At 52.2% G+C, this 14474-nt stretch overlaps 1 protein-coding gene and 1 long non-coding RNA gene across 10 annotated transcripts in view; both read left to right on the top strand.

Moving 5' to 3' along the window:
• CUX2 (cut like homeobox 2) overlaps nucleotides 1-14474 on the top strand; it is a 69786-nt gene that overhangs the window by 36434 nt on the left and 18878 nt on the right. For 4 of the 9 annotated variants that reach the window (XM_040609002.1, XM_040609030.1, XM_040609020.1 and 1 more), the window contains exon 2: nucleotides 14097-14175. In XM_040609002.1, coding sequence (XP_040464936.1) covers nucleotides 14097-14175 — 79 coding nt within the window. Of the gene's footprint in view, nucleotides 1-14096; nucleotides 14469-14474 lie in introns of those variants that run through there. The other 5 variants (XM_040608986.1, XM_040608994.1, XM_040608977.1 and 2 more) reach the window with 3 other exon arrangements.
• Nucleotides 6039-7110, top strand: LOC121094900. The gene is made up of 2 exons (XR_005829960.1): nucleotides 6039-6165; nucleotides 6229-7110. It is a non-coding gene; the product is annotated as an uncharacterized LOC121094900 (long non-coding RNA).

Raw genomic sequence — 14474 nt, 5'->3', positions numbered from 1 at the left:
TGGAAGGAGATAGCTTTTCCATTAAAGTGTCTAAGAGAGTTTAGAGAGCGGTTTATTGTTGTTTTTGTGGTGGGTTTTTGTTAGTTTGTTTTTTGTTTTTTTTTAAGCTGATTGATTGCAATAATGAATGGAGCCCAGAAATCAGCTGGAGCAGCGGCTCGAGGCCGGCTGCTGGATTTAAAGTCCTGGTTGGCTTCAAACCCTCTGAACTATTTCAGCTTTCATCTGTAAAATATGCAGAGAGCAAGCGGGATCTTATTTAGGGCTCTCCCAAGCCCAGATCTCCCCTCAGATGCCAGTGTCTGTAGGAGCGGGTGCCTTGCACTTGTCAAGAGCCCTATTATATACTGCTGGCTTATTTATTTCTTTGTGGTTCACTGGAGAGCGAATCCATCCGGGGCGATGGCCCATTCGTGCGGCAGGTAAAGGCAGCATCATTCAGGATTGATCCAACTTACAGATGTTTTTATTTTTCTTTCAAGTCTGGTCCATTTGTAAAGGGCTGGAGGAGCATCCTGGTCCCCCACTGCACCGGGGTGGAGGTGGCTGGGCTGCATCCCACCGGCTGGGAGCCTGGAAGGGTTTTCTCTGAGTATCTTGCTATGAGCTCATTTCAGAGAGAGATTTTCAGGGGAAATTGACAGCTGATGACTATGGGAAGATGTTTTCAAAAGGAGAAACAATTTACAATAATTAGAAATTTATAAAGTGTCTTTAAACATGGTGGTAATAGGGATAAGAAAACACTTGCTGCAATGTAATCAGTTATTAGCAGCTGATCATTTATCTCGATGGATAGTTGCTGCTGGTACATGAGACACGTGATAAAAGGACTCTTGATTAACTAATTTGAATATCTTTTGAGAACAAATTCTGAGTTCTCTTTTTTCTCCATTGTAACGGATCCGTACATCTGCGAGATAAACACTGAATGAATATGGTAATGAATATTATTCTGAAAGTGTAGTCCTCGAATGCTACCATCGCCCTCCCAGCCCTGGCCTTGGGAAGCTGCTGTAATAGATGTAATAAGGAAGGAGCCTTAAGGAAGCTGGCCGGGAGGAGCTGAGGCTGTGGGATGTAGGAGAGGTGGAGGGGGGCAGGGATTTGCCAGGGAGTTTGCAGGGATGCGGGGTCCGGGAGGGCAGGACCAGGCTGGCCCCCTCCATCAGCCCCTCTTTGGCCTCCAGTAAGGAGTGGGATGGCAAAACACCGGGGTGGTGGAGCTGCCTGCGAGCAGCTGCCAGCACGACACATCAGATAGCATCCCTTGATATATGTGTGTTTTTTAAAAAACAGCCTTTTCCTGTCTCACCAGGAATGGAAATCTGATGTGTGTCTCAAATCTCTGCCCTCTGCAAGATCCCATTACGGCTCTTTTGATAACGTGCTGTAAACCCCGATTCCATTTGCGATGCTGAGACCTTGCAGCTCAGTATCTCTGCGCTGCGGGACCGTGGACCACGGTGGCCCTGGGATGGTCCCTGGGGTGAGCAGTGGCAGCAGTGGGGACCAAGCAGGGATCGGTCCAAGGATGCGGCTGCAGGTGTGCGAGCACGGCACAGCCGCAGCGGCTGGGAAGGCACGGCGAGCCCGGATTTCTCTTTTCTGGCACAGCGAGCAAAGGGAGGAGGTGGCTGCTGGGTGGGTTACATGGGGTCCGGTCCCAGCCCCGCTTGGTTTCTCCGGCAGCTCTGGGCCTTTCGTGCCAGCCGCCTGACCTCGCTGGCAGCTCGGGAGCAGTTCCTCCTGCCTGCCAGTTATTCATCCTCAGCCGCTAATGGACTCCATTCAAATGCTTCTCCCTCCTTCCCCCCTCCCAAATGTTACGATTCACGGTGGTGGCTGAGAGCAGATCCCTTTCGTCTGCAAGAGCCCCAGATATTTTATATCTATGCATCATTTTCTTTCCAGATCCCAATTTTTCCCTTCTCTCCCCCTTCTCCTTACAGCTCTATCCCTGCCCAGAGCAGGTCATGGCTCTGGCTCCATCACCCCAGTCCCCTCCCTGCCTGGCGAGTGATGCTGAGGGACCAGGGGGCTGGACATGGCCGTGCCGGCAGGGGTGGGAAGGTGATGCTCGGAGATGTGGGCACTGCTCCTCCTTGCTTGTATTTACTGCGGCGAGGAGCAAAGTCCGCGTAGCTGTGTATGCAGTTTACAGGTAATTAAACTCAGCTTGGTGAGGATTTAAACATTAATATTGATGCTAAAGTTTTTAATAAAATATAGGGAGAGAGAGAGAGAAAGAGGTATTGATTCCTATAGGCTTTTTATTTTTTCTTTTCTCCTGCTTTATTGTCACAGGGAAGGGTTGATATATTGGTGAGCATGAAATAAGTATGTCCTGTGTGGACACAGGGGTCTGCAGATGAGGACAGATATGATCCCAGAAGGACAAGCTGGGGAAAACTGTTAGGAAAATGCATTTGGAATTGATCTGTATGGCGAGGCCGTTCCTGACCCTATCCTCCTGGGCTTCCTCTGTGGTGGGCACAGGCTCAGCCTGGTGCTTGGGGTCAGCATCTGCTTCTTGGGAATGGTGCTGAGCCTCCAAGGTTTCCCATCCCCTTCTGTATCCCATGTGTTGCTCTCCATCACAGCTGGGTCAAGGCACAACCCCTTGGACCACACTGCCAGCATCACTCCCATTCGCAGTGTAGCCTCAGTGGGTCTGGGATGGGGGTCCCTGAGGTCCCCTGGTGTCCCTGTGCCACTGCCATCATCAAACCCCCTCCGCAACCCGTGTTCCTGTACCGCACCAAAGGCTGTTAAAAAGATGCTGACAGCCATTTTTCACTCCCTGCTTCTCTGTATACACACAGGACTCGGGTTTATCTGCTTTCTCGCCAATATTTTTTTATATAACAGTGAAATATTTATTTTGTCCAATAAAAGGCAGTAAGCTTGCAATCTTGCGCAAATTCATTTCAGACTGGGAGCTTCGTTGTCTGGATTTTACACGCGGCAGTGACCCCTGGTAATTGGCTCCATACATCTCTAGCACTGCGGATTTACATAAGGCATAGGGGCTGATTGATGGCCAGGGTCACCCCGCTTGCCCCATGGCCCATCTAGCAGGGGATGGTGGTGGTGGCCGCCCTGTGCTGGCTGTCATCCTGCCCCGTGTCCCACCGTGACATGGCCGGCTGGTTTTTTGGTGATGCCAGGGCAGAAGGAGCCAGTTCCCTGTGATTCAGGCTGTCACAGCTTAAATCCCTTGCAGTGCTGGGGTGCGAGGCTGGCTTCACACCAAGTGTGGCAGTTACTGTCCTGAGATTTTGGTGGGACGTGAAGACGGAGCAAACCACAGGTCCTGCAGCTGGAACCAGCTGCTGATCCTGGCACAGGTGGTTCTTCCCATTGCAAACCCAGTTTGCCCCCAAAGTGCCCGTTTTGGGAGCTGGGTGGGGATGCTCAGGGTGGGCAAGGTGGGGGTGGGACGTGCATTGGTGGTGGCCGGAGCTCAGGGCACAGCTGAGCCCCATGCAGACACCTCCTGACCTCTGCCACCAGCACCTCAGCCCCCAATTTATCAAAAAGCAATTAATAGCCTCCTCCCCAGCTCAGGTTTTATGGTTTCTGTCCCTTCCCGCCGACTGCAGGGCAGTAATTAGAGTCTGTCTAATGAGGTTTTCATGGCAGGGATACGTTCTCTCACCCCATCTCCCCATCAGACAAAGGCTTTGCCACAGTTTATGGTGCCAGCGTAAATTTTTTCTGGCTGTTTTCACTGCGATACAAGCCAGATCGGGACCGGGGTGTCCCCAGGCACGGCCGGGCTGCAGGATTTACCGGAGAGCACCCGACAGGTCGCTTTGCATCACATCAACCCCATCATTTTTTTTTTTTTTTTTTTTTCCCCATTCCACCAAAATTAAAAAGCCATCTATATCTTAAAAACCTTATTTATGAACACTTAAGTGTAAGTAAGTCATCGTTGGACGGCTTCCCTCCCCGCTGATGGATGTAATCTGGCACCAGGGTGGACCGGGAGGGAAATCTGGCAATACAATATGCTGCGCTTGACTATTTTGACACTCGGAGTGTGATGTTTTTTTTACAGTTACTGATGAGCTTATGGCACTGCTCCTTTTGGAGAAGCAAGGAGGAGGCTGGGGCTGAGAATATTGATTAGCGAGCTCCTGATTATCTCAACAACCCTCTCGGCTTGCCTTTTCTTTTGCGGGGAATACAGAATTTCTTCAATTATTCATATAAACCCCCTTGTCGATATTACCAACGCACCGTGGCTGCGCGACGCAGAGCAGAATCAGTCCGGGGGAATTATATTTTGCAACCTTAAAACCCAGCCCTCCTAAACCACCTTTATTTTATTTTTCTTTCCCCTCTTTGGTTTTTTTTCCCCTGTCTCCTTTTGTTTTGTTCCAGAAGGAGCTTAATTCTGTCGCTTTGGTGCTGGCAGCGTGGCGGGGGGAAGGCGCACAGTCTCATAAACATTTAATTGAACTCAGCCGGGAATTTAAGAAAAATGTTACCTGAGGTACAGGAGATTTGCTGTTAGAGAATTAACTCGGCAGGACGGCGGATTTCCCTCCCTGGCAACTAGATTTTTGAGAACCGTATAGATGTAAGTGACTAACAAGAAGGGAAGCTAATTAGCCACAAAGACAAATTAGAGCCCCTAACCTGGGGGTGTGGGGGTTTCTGGCTCTCACTGCCCGCGGTAGCTCCTTTGAATGGGCAGGGCTGGGTCCCGGGGTGGGGATGGGGGCTGCACAGGGGGCTGCAGCATCCGCCTGGATGCATCCTGGCAGCGCGGCAGGAAACTTTGGGTTTGAAGGCGTTTATAAAAAGCAAACATTGAGCATTCGGCGCCGAGATGCTGGCACCCAGCTCGCAGCCCAGATGGGGGGAGATGTGTTTTTGGTTGTTTTTTTTTTTAAAAAAAGAAAATTTAAAAAAAGATGAGAAGGGAAAAAAAAAGAGCAACTCTAAAATAGCTTCCTCAGAGGCCATGTGGGGAGGGGTGTTTTCTGCTTGCCTGGGTGGGAGGAAAAACTGGCAGCGTTATAGGGGGATGCTCGCAGGAGAGGTGGGCAGGGAAGCAGGTGGGATCTGCTGTCGCCCCCGTGGTCCCAGGCATGATCCCAGCCCCTTCCCACCCCGTCGGCTCTTGTGGGGTTGCAAGGGGAAGGGGAGAGCCCTGGGAGGGACAAAGTGGACCCAGCTTGGTGTGGCCGAGGCACAGAGTCACTGTCCCCAACCCCTGAGGGGGTTCTATAGCCGATAAAATCCATCTGCTTTCCCTCCCCAGCTGGTCCTGGGTGGCCTTGTGCCACGTTTGGGCAGGGCTACAGGCAGGGCCCTTGTGCCAGTGAGCTCCCTGATGTCCCCTGCAGGACACCAGGGATGGTGGCCCTGTCTGGAGAGCTTCCAGGCTGGGGAAGGGGGCATCACTGCTGGGAAGTGGCATGGTGTGGCCAGGAGGTGCCACAATGTGACCAGGAAGTGCTGTGGTGTGACCAGGAGGTGCCATAGCATGGCCAGGAGGTGCCACAATGTGACCAGGAGGTGCCGTGGTGTGACCAGGAGGTGCCATAGCATGGCCAGGAAGTGCCACAATGTGACCAGGAGGTGCCGTGGTGTGACCAGGAGGTGCCATAGCATGGCCAGGAGGTGCCACAATGTGGCCAGGAGGTGCCATGGTATGACCAGGAGGTGCCATGGTGTGGCCGGGAGGTGCCACAATGTGACCAGGAGGTGCCATGGTGTGGCCGGGAGGTGCCACAATGTGACCAGGAAGTGCCGTGGTGTGACCAGGAGGTGCCATAGCATGGCCAGGAGGTGCCACAATGTGACCAGGAGGTGCTGTGGTGTGACCAGGAGGTGCCATAGCATGGCCAGGAGGTGCCACAATGTGGCCAGGAGGTGCCATGGTATGACCAGGAGGTGCCATAGCCTGGCCAGGAGGTGCCATGGTGTGGCCGGGAGGTGCCACAATGTGACCAGGAAGTGCCGTGGTGTGACCAGGAGGTGCCATAGCATGGCCAGGAGGTGCCACAATGTGACCAGGAGGTGCCGTGGTGTGACCAGGAGGTGCCATAGCATGGCCAGGAGGTGCCACAATGTGGCCAGGAGGTGCCATGGTATGACCAGGAGGTGCCATAGCCTGGCCAGGAGGTGCCATGGTGTGGCCGGGAGGTGCCACAATGTGACCAGGAGGTGCCATAGCATGGCCAGGAGATGCCACAATATGACCAGGAGGTGCCACAATGTGACCAGGAGGTGCTACAATGTGACCAGGAGGTGCCATAGCATGGCCAGGAGATGCTGCCATGATGTGACTAGGAGGTGCCATGGTCTGACCAAGAGATGCCACGATGTGACTGGAAGATACCATGCATGGCCCAGAGATGCCACAATGTGGCCAGGAGGTACCATAGCATGGCCAGGAGATGCTGCCATGATGTGACTAGGAGGTGCCATGGTGTGACCAAGAGATGCCGTGATGTGACTGGAAGATACCATGCATGGCCTGGAGATGCCACGATGTGGCCAGGAGGTGCCATGGCATGGCCAGGAGATGCCATGGCATGGCCAGGAGATGCTGCCATGATGTGCCCAGGAGGTATGGTGGTGTGACCAGGAGAAGCCACAGCATGGCCAGGAGATGCCACACCGTGGCCAGGATGCACCAGATGAGGTTGCAATGGGCGATCTGAGGAGGAGCTGAGCACCAGGCTGTGACGACACGTTCCCAACTGACCATCTTGCTGCAGAAGGCATCTCACTTCATCCTCCAGCCTGCCCCGGGTGCTCCCCAGCCCTGTGCCCCTACCACATTCCCGGTGCCTTTGTGGATGCCTTGGCTGTGGTCCCTGATGCCATCAAGAGATGTGTTGCACTTCAGGATACCTCTTCTTCTCCCCGGCTTTTTAATGCTCTCTCTTTGGGGGCTGCTTTCTCTGCTCTTCTAATGTGCTTCGATGGAAACCCCTGGAGAGCTGCTGGTACTCTGAGCTTGCCAGCAGCGACACATTAGGATCTGTCATCTGCTGAGCATTACCTGATTTTAAATCTGTCTCTTTGGAGCTACGGAACTGCATAAGAAAATATTAAAGTAAACAATAAGTGGATTTACACAAATGCGACTGATTTCCATATTTTTCATCACTTCATTTTATTACTGGGTTTACTGATATGCTCATTTATTTATAGGGCAATCCAGTATTGATTCATTCCGATGCACTATGCATAAACACATAAAAGAGAGTGATAACAATAGGAATACATTTTCAGTCTTTTAAATACTGCATTTTTTCCGATAGTCTTCATTAGATCCGCTATGAGAATATGAGCTATGTCCTTTGGGGAGCCCCAGCCCGTCCCTCTGCCCAAGTGGCACTGGATTTATGGGGGTGTAAGGGAGAGCAGGATGCGATTCCTGGCTTGGCAGCAGCTGCTTCCCTGGCTCTGCCACCTCCCTCCCCCCCGGGTATTTTTTCCACAGGAGGTTTTGGGAGTTTTTATCCTAAAAGGTGGATTTTGCTCCCCTGAGGATGGGTTTCTGAGCTGCCTCAGCGCCAGGCAGAGTGGGATGGACACCAGAGTGCTGCCGCTTCTCCTGCGGCCAGGCGCACAGGGCCCTGGGGGCTCTTTCCCCCCCTCTTTTTCTCTTTTTTCTCTCTTTTTCTTTCTTTCCCTCCCCCTCCTTTTTCCTCTCTTTTCCCCCCTTTCTAAAATACTTTCCCCTTTCCCTTCTTCCCCCTCTTTTCCCTCTTTCCCCCCCCTTCTCCCTTTCCCCCTCTTTTCTCAAATTTTTAAAAATACTTCCTTAATATATTTTTTTCTCCACAAAGCACACTTTTCAGCCCTCCCCATGAATATTAACCAGGGAGAGCAGAGCGCTACATCATCTGCGTCACGGGAAGGAGCCCATAAAAGCGTGGTGATGAATGGCGAGCGTTCCCCCTCCGCTCCTTCTTGTAAATGGGAAGGCAAAAAAAAAATTCATTTTGAAATATTAACCTGGATGGGGACGGATGGGCTTTTCGGGCCATTTCTCTCTGCCATTCCCAAATGCATCTCATATACATTTAGGCTCCTGCATCCTTCCTATATAATTTTTTCCTCGAGGAAGGAGAAACAGGGCCAGGAGAATAAATTGTAACTGCAGAGAATAAGCCCAGCTTTTATTTCCCCCCCGCTCTCCCCCCGATTAGCTAAAGGGCAGTTTCTTTCTCTCACCAAAAGCTGCCCGCCACCGCAGTTTAATGGCAACAGCTTGAGACGGACAAAGTTTGAATATCCTTGCGACGGAGAAAAGAGCAAAGCGAAAGCCCTGCTAATTACAAAAGTTGCTTTATGAAAGATAATTCAAAGCAATAATTTAGCAAACATAATCAAGTAGCGCAGATGGGGATTTTGATGAATAGTTTGCAACATGCAATTAGCAGCTCTTGCAGTTACATATCATTAACCCTCAGAGCACAAAAATTATTTTCTCATTATTAGATGAAAAGGTAAAATTAAGCTGACTAGACAGTAAAGGAACAAACTACAATTAATTACCTTCATTTATTACAGTCATTATTTTAAACTTATTTTTTTTAGTCTGATAGATAGATGAAAACATCTAAATTAAAAGTTTTGTTCTGCTAAATGGGAGGTGAAACTTGGTGATGCTCGGGGTGCGCCCGCGTGCTGGGGCCAGCCCAGCTCCATCCCAGCTCCATCCCGGCTCCATCCCAGCTCCATCCCAGCTCCATCCCAGCTCCATCCCAGCCATCCTGAACCCAGGGACCAGCGGCAACCCCTCATCGCCCTGCTTCATCTATGCCAGGGATGCAGAGCCCTGTGCATCCCTGCCCATCTCCTCTGCCAACCTGGACTGCTGCCACCAGCCACCCAGGGAATTTTGCATATTTTTTGCAAGGCAATAATTTTGCAGGGAAATAATTTGATGGGCTTGCAAGAAATCCAGCCGTGCTGGGAATTAGCTTGCCAGGGTGGCACCTCATGCCGACGGTCAGAAATGAGCCTGCTCCTTCAAGCCGTGCTGGGTTCAATGCTGAAGCCTTTCGTTTCAGTGTGCACATCGGTAGCAGATGGTTTGGAGTTGCCAACTGTCAGCAAACGCACTAAGAAAATAAACTAAGAAAAAATAAAGGAAAAAACATAAGAAAAAAAAAACAACTAAACCAGCCGGGAGAAAAAAGGTGGATTAAATTCTGTTGGTGAGGATGGGAAAATCAGCTTGGAATATTTTCCTGGCGTGCTGCGTTGTGGCTGGAGGCTGTAGCTCACCTGGGGACGGGTGTCGGGAGGAGGCAGGAGGATGCTCGTAGCTGGCAGGGCTGGCGCTGATCTGGGGGCTCAGCCCAAGAAATCCTGTGGTGCAAAGAAGGGGAAAAGCTCGGGCACCTTCTCCCAGAGCCAGCCGGGCTGGGATGCTACGGAAAAAAGGGGGGAAAAAATAACCTAATGAGCTGAACGTTCTCTGACTGCGCTCTCAGGAACTTTGCCAGGGCGTCATTGAACTTGTCAGGAAGTATTACAACAAAATTAAGAACCAGCAGCAATTTTCTTGCGTTCAGGATCCTATGCTTTATAAAGTAAATTATTAATGCATTTTTTTTCTCTGTTAAGCAGTTATTTGCAGCAGTCTTGGTATATTTCTCATTAGAAATAACATCATCTGAAGAACTTATATTGATTCTTTTTTTTTTTTTTTAATCTCTGAATCATGAACGTGAACAACATATTTCTATGATGTTCCCTTTAACTAGAATTCTCAGGCTTTATTTTTATATTATTGATCTTTTTGACATGAATTGCTTTTTGGCCTTGTGAAAACGTTGCGAGCTGCTTCTGCCGTCGGAGGAATGGGCGGGGGGTGCCGTGGAAGGAGCTGGGGGACATGGGATAGGGTCTGTCCACGTGCGATGGGTCTGTACAATGTGCGATGGGTCTGTGTGGGTGAGATGGGTCTGTGCGGGTGCAGTGGGTCTGTGTGGGTGCAGTGGGTCTGTGTGAGTGTGCAATGGGTCTGTGTGGGTGTGGGGGGGGCTGTGTCCATGTGCAGTGGGTCTGTGGCTGTGTGGTGGGTCTGTGTGGGTGTGCAATGGGTCTGTGGCTGTGCAATGGGTCTGTGTGGCTGTGCGATGGGTCTGTGTGGGTGTGTGTTGGGTCCGTGTGGGTGCAGTGGGTCTGCGCATGTCTGTGATGGATCTGTGTCCACGTGCAGTGGGTCTGTGGGGGTGTGCAATGGGTCTGTGTCCACATGCAATGGGTGTGTGTGGGTGTGTAGTGGGTCTGTGGGCGTGCAATGAGTCTGTGTGGCTGTGTGATGGGTCTCGTGTGGGTGTGTGGTGGGTCTGTCCGGGTGCAGTGGGTCTGCACATGTCTGTGATGGGTCTGTGCATGTGTGATGGGTCTATGTGGGTGTGCAACGCATTTGTGGGCATGCAGTGGGCTTGTGGGTGCATGTGCAACAGGTTTGTAGACGTGCAGTGGGTCTTTGCATGTGTGCAACGGGTTTGTGGGTGTATGATGGGTCTGTGTATGTGTGGTGCGTCTGTGTGAGTGTGCAATGGGTTTGTGGGTGTGCAATGAGTGTGCATCTGTGCAATGCGTCTGTGCGTCTGCATGTTTGGGCTTGTGCATGTTTGTGCAATGGGTTTGTGGGTGTGCAACGTGCGTCTGTGCATCTGCAGTGGGCTTGTGCATGTGAGTGCAATGGCTCTGGGTGCGCGATGGGTCTGTGCATGTGCAGTGGGTCGGTGGGTGTGTGCAATGCGTTTGCATGTGTGTGAAGTGGGTCTGTGCATGTCTGGTAGGTTTGGGCATGTGTGCAATGGGCTTGTGCAGCTGTGTGCAACGGGTCGTGTGTGTGCATGATGGGTTTGTGTGTGCAGCGGGTCTGCATGTGCGTTGGGTCTGTGAGTGTGTGTGCAGTGGGTTTGTGTGGGTGTGCAAGGGGTCTGTGGGTCTGCAGTGGGGACGTGATGGATCTGTGGGTCTGCAGTGGGTCTGCCTGCATGTGTGCAGCGGGTTTGTGCATGTGCACCATGGGTTTGCAGGAGCGTACAGTGGGTGTGTGTGATGGGTCCGTGGGTGTGCAGTGGGTCTGTGGGTGTGCAGTGGGTCTGTGTGTGTGTGTGGTGGGTTTGTGTGGTAGGTTTGTGGGTGTACAATGGGTCTGTGCGTGTGTGCAATGAGAGTGCAACAGGTTTGTCCATGTGCAACGGGTCTCTGTGTGCGCATGATGGGTCTGTGCTTGCACGGTGGGTCTGTGCACGTGTGACAGGTTTAAGGAGTCACTCAGGAAGACAGCAAAGGGACCCTGGCAGGAGGTGGGGGCTCCCTGGCAGGTGGCTGGTGCTACGTGGGGAGTCCAGCCCCCATCACCCAGAGCTCTCCTCTGGGACGCTGGTTCCCTCCTAGGCTCTCCCCCCTCACTCCTCTGCCACCCTCCCGCTTTCCCTGACTTCTTTACACGTCAGCAAAAAAAAAAAAAAAAAAAAAAAAAAACAGCAAGGAAAATAGCGAAGGCTTGAATGAATTTTTTCATCAGTTTTCTTCAACATTTGGGGTCTCTGCTGCTGCTTTCTCCCCCGACAGCTGTTCCTCTCCGCTGAAAAAGAGCTCATTTGTGGTTTACTGCCACCAGTATTTAGATGGAAATAACCCACTACTTATCCTGCACTTGATCTCATGGATATAAGAATAAACTCACCGCCGGTGCAATGCAAATCCTGTGCCTTTGGAGAGGAGACGTTCAGACAGTGGGTCCTCACCGCCGTGCCGGGAGGAGGACCGGCTGTGCCGGGGGAGTTCTACCATTTTGTCAGTCAATTATAATAATATTTCTGCTTCCAAATGTTTGAAAAGTTGGCTTTGGAAGGTATAATCATGGCACAGAGGCCAGCCTGACAATAGTAATTAATTAGGCTATTACGCATTCTACAGTGATAATTGCTTTGCTGGAAAGTCACCAGCCATGAAAAGGACCCGGCGCGCAAATGTAATTTATCACACGGCGGCAATCCCGCGCCGCTGCCGTGCCTCACCTTGAGCCCATGGATGTTGCAGAGGGAGACGGACCAGGGAAAAAAAAATAGAAATTAATAGTATGTCGATATATAATGTGGAGGCAGAGCTTGCCGCCGGCCACCAAGGGCTTTGCGGGCAGATGGAGAGTGGTTGGCAGTGGGTTTGCCATCACCAATGGGTATTGTGGTGATGGGGGGAGCAGGGGTGATGCTGTCCTGACCCCACTGAGGCAGCGCTGCTTGTGGGGATGTTCAGCTCCCCCATTTTTAGCCATTTTCTCCTCTTTTTAGCAGGATGCTGGTGATGTCACCCTCCTGGTTTAGGGCACAAGAGTTTGGTCCTGGCTTCCAGTTCCTCCCTGCTGGCACAGGTTGGGGATGCATGGTGGGGCAGCCATGGGTGATGGAGAGGTGACGGAGAGAGCCTTTTGCTCTGCACCTTTTGCTTGGTGCCATCTCAGGGCAGATGGAGCTCTTCAGAGCAGCTCGAGCAGGTCCAGGCATCCTCATCGCCCAGCAGCAGAGCCGTGCCGATGGGCTGTGCCCTCTCCCCTCCTCTCCCATGCAAAGTCCAAAGGGTGTGGGAAGTGGGGAGGGTCAGGAAGGGCTGATGCCATGGAGCACCCCAGTATCACTCTGCATCCTTACAGACCCCCCCAGCAGGGCTCCCCGTGCCACCCCAGCGCCACGCTGGTGAGTTCCACAGGCACAATGCTGTCCTGCTGCAATACACAGGCAGTGCCACTTGCCGTCTGCTTGCTGCCTCCCTCCTCTCTTCCCCACTTTATTATTATTATTTTAAAGCACCCTGAAGCTAAGTGTTTTTACAGAAAGCTGAAGAAAAGCCCCCAAATTCCTCCTCTGCTGGAAAAGCGGCGCCGAGAAAGTAGGTTTGTGTACGAGACGCTATAAAAAGCCCAGCTTATACAATTTTAACAATAGAAAAATGATCTTTGTGCTCCAGTGCCTGCGAGCTTGGAAGGAGAAGGCGGTTTGCTCAGGTGGCTGCTGGATTACAAATGAGCGGTTTGCTTTGGGTTTGAATGACAAGCAATCACAATCCAGGCTGGCAGGGCGAGCCGGGAGCTCCACCGGCACGGAGGGGATGGGCGGAGGGGAAGGATGCTCTGGTGCGGGAGCTGCCACCGGGCTGAGGCATAAAGTTGCGGCTTTGTTTGGTAATTAGCCCATCGGTGGCTTAAAAGCGGTTGAATTGACTAGTCCACTGTTGGTAACAGTGTGTCTGCCAGCACCGAATGCCGGGTGGGCACCTCTTCCTCCCTCACTGGATGGTGTGGGCGCCCAGTTTGGATCCACCTGAGCGTTTTCCAGCTGGGAATGAGTCAATTCCATCCCCAGCTCCTGCACCCGGGATGGCAGGGACACAGAGGTCTGTGTGTCCCACCGGTGCCCCATCCTACCTGCTGCAGCTGGGGCTGGGTGGGCGGAGGTAGCAAGGGGACCCCCAGCAAACAAGGTGGGCAGCAGTCTCCACCCCAAGGTATTGTCGCGCCTTGAAAAATTAAAGGGAGTAAATGATTCATGCTCATAAATGTTGGATGGGAGTGCGCAGCAGATTAATATGTTGTTCGGTTATTAGCAATGCAGCATGCTGTCTCCCCACCGCCCAGCCAGTGCGAGCATCACCGTCACCCTGGCAGCTGAGGGGGACAGGGATGCGAGCAGGTGTCCTGGTCCTGGTGTGAGCATCGCTTCTACCCACGGCATCGTGCTGGGAGGGTGGCTGGGGAGGGCTGTGTGCCGGATCCAACCCAACAAGCACAACAACAGGCAGGCTTCTTTATTTCTTATTTAAGCACTGACATTAAATTATAATTTTCATTTACTCAGAGCGCATCAATGATTTAGGGCGACGTGACATGGCAGCGGCGCGAGGAGTTTAGCCAAAGGCAGCGAGCGGCTGCACAGGGCACGGAGCGGGCACAGAGCCGTGGCGGGGGGGGGGGGGGGGGGGACCCGTGTGCTAGGGGTCACGAGTGGCACTGGTCCTGGTGCCCCGGCAGAACCAGTTCCCTCCTCCGAGCTTGTCTCTGACCCCATTTTTCCATCTCCCTGCAGGTGATTGCACTTAGTAAGAGAAGCAAGGAGGCTGAGACGGCTTTCCTGAGTGTTTACAAGCAATTAATCGAAGCTCCAGGTAAGCAACACGGTGGCGACCTGGCTGCCTAACGAGTTGCGTGCTGGCGCCGGTGCCGAGAGGAGCCGGCGAGGACCGTGGCAGCGCTGCTGGCCCCATCCCCGCTGCGGCTGGCATCGACCTCGGCTCGCGCATGGTGCTCTGGAGATACCAGCCGAAGAGAGGAGTGGAAACAGCTTTTGCCATCGCTGTGTTTCAGCCCCTGAGCCAAATGCATCTTGACATTAGGAAAGGAATACATTTGCTCAGCCCTTGTAATAACACTGCGGCTATCCCCAGTTGTCTTTTTGACGGTAAGT

The sequence above is a fragment of the Falco naumanni genome, chromosome 1 (assembly GCF_017639655.2).
Source record: "Falco naumanni isolate bFalNau1 chromosome 1, bFalNau1.pat, whole genome shotgun sequence".
Lineage (NCBI taxonomy): Eukaryota > Metazoa > Chordata > Aves > Falconiformes > Falconidae > Falco > Falco naumanni.
Note: the sequence above shows the minus strand (reverse complement) of the source record. Positions and strands in the feature narration are given on the sequence as shown.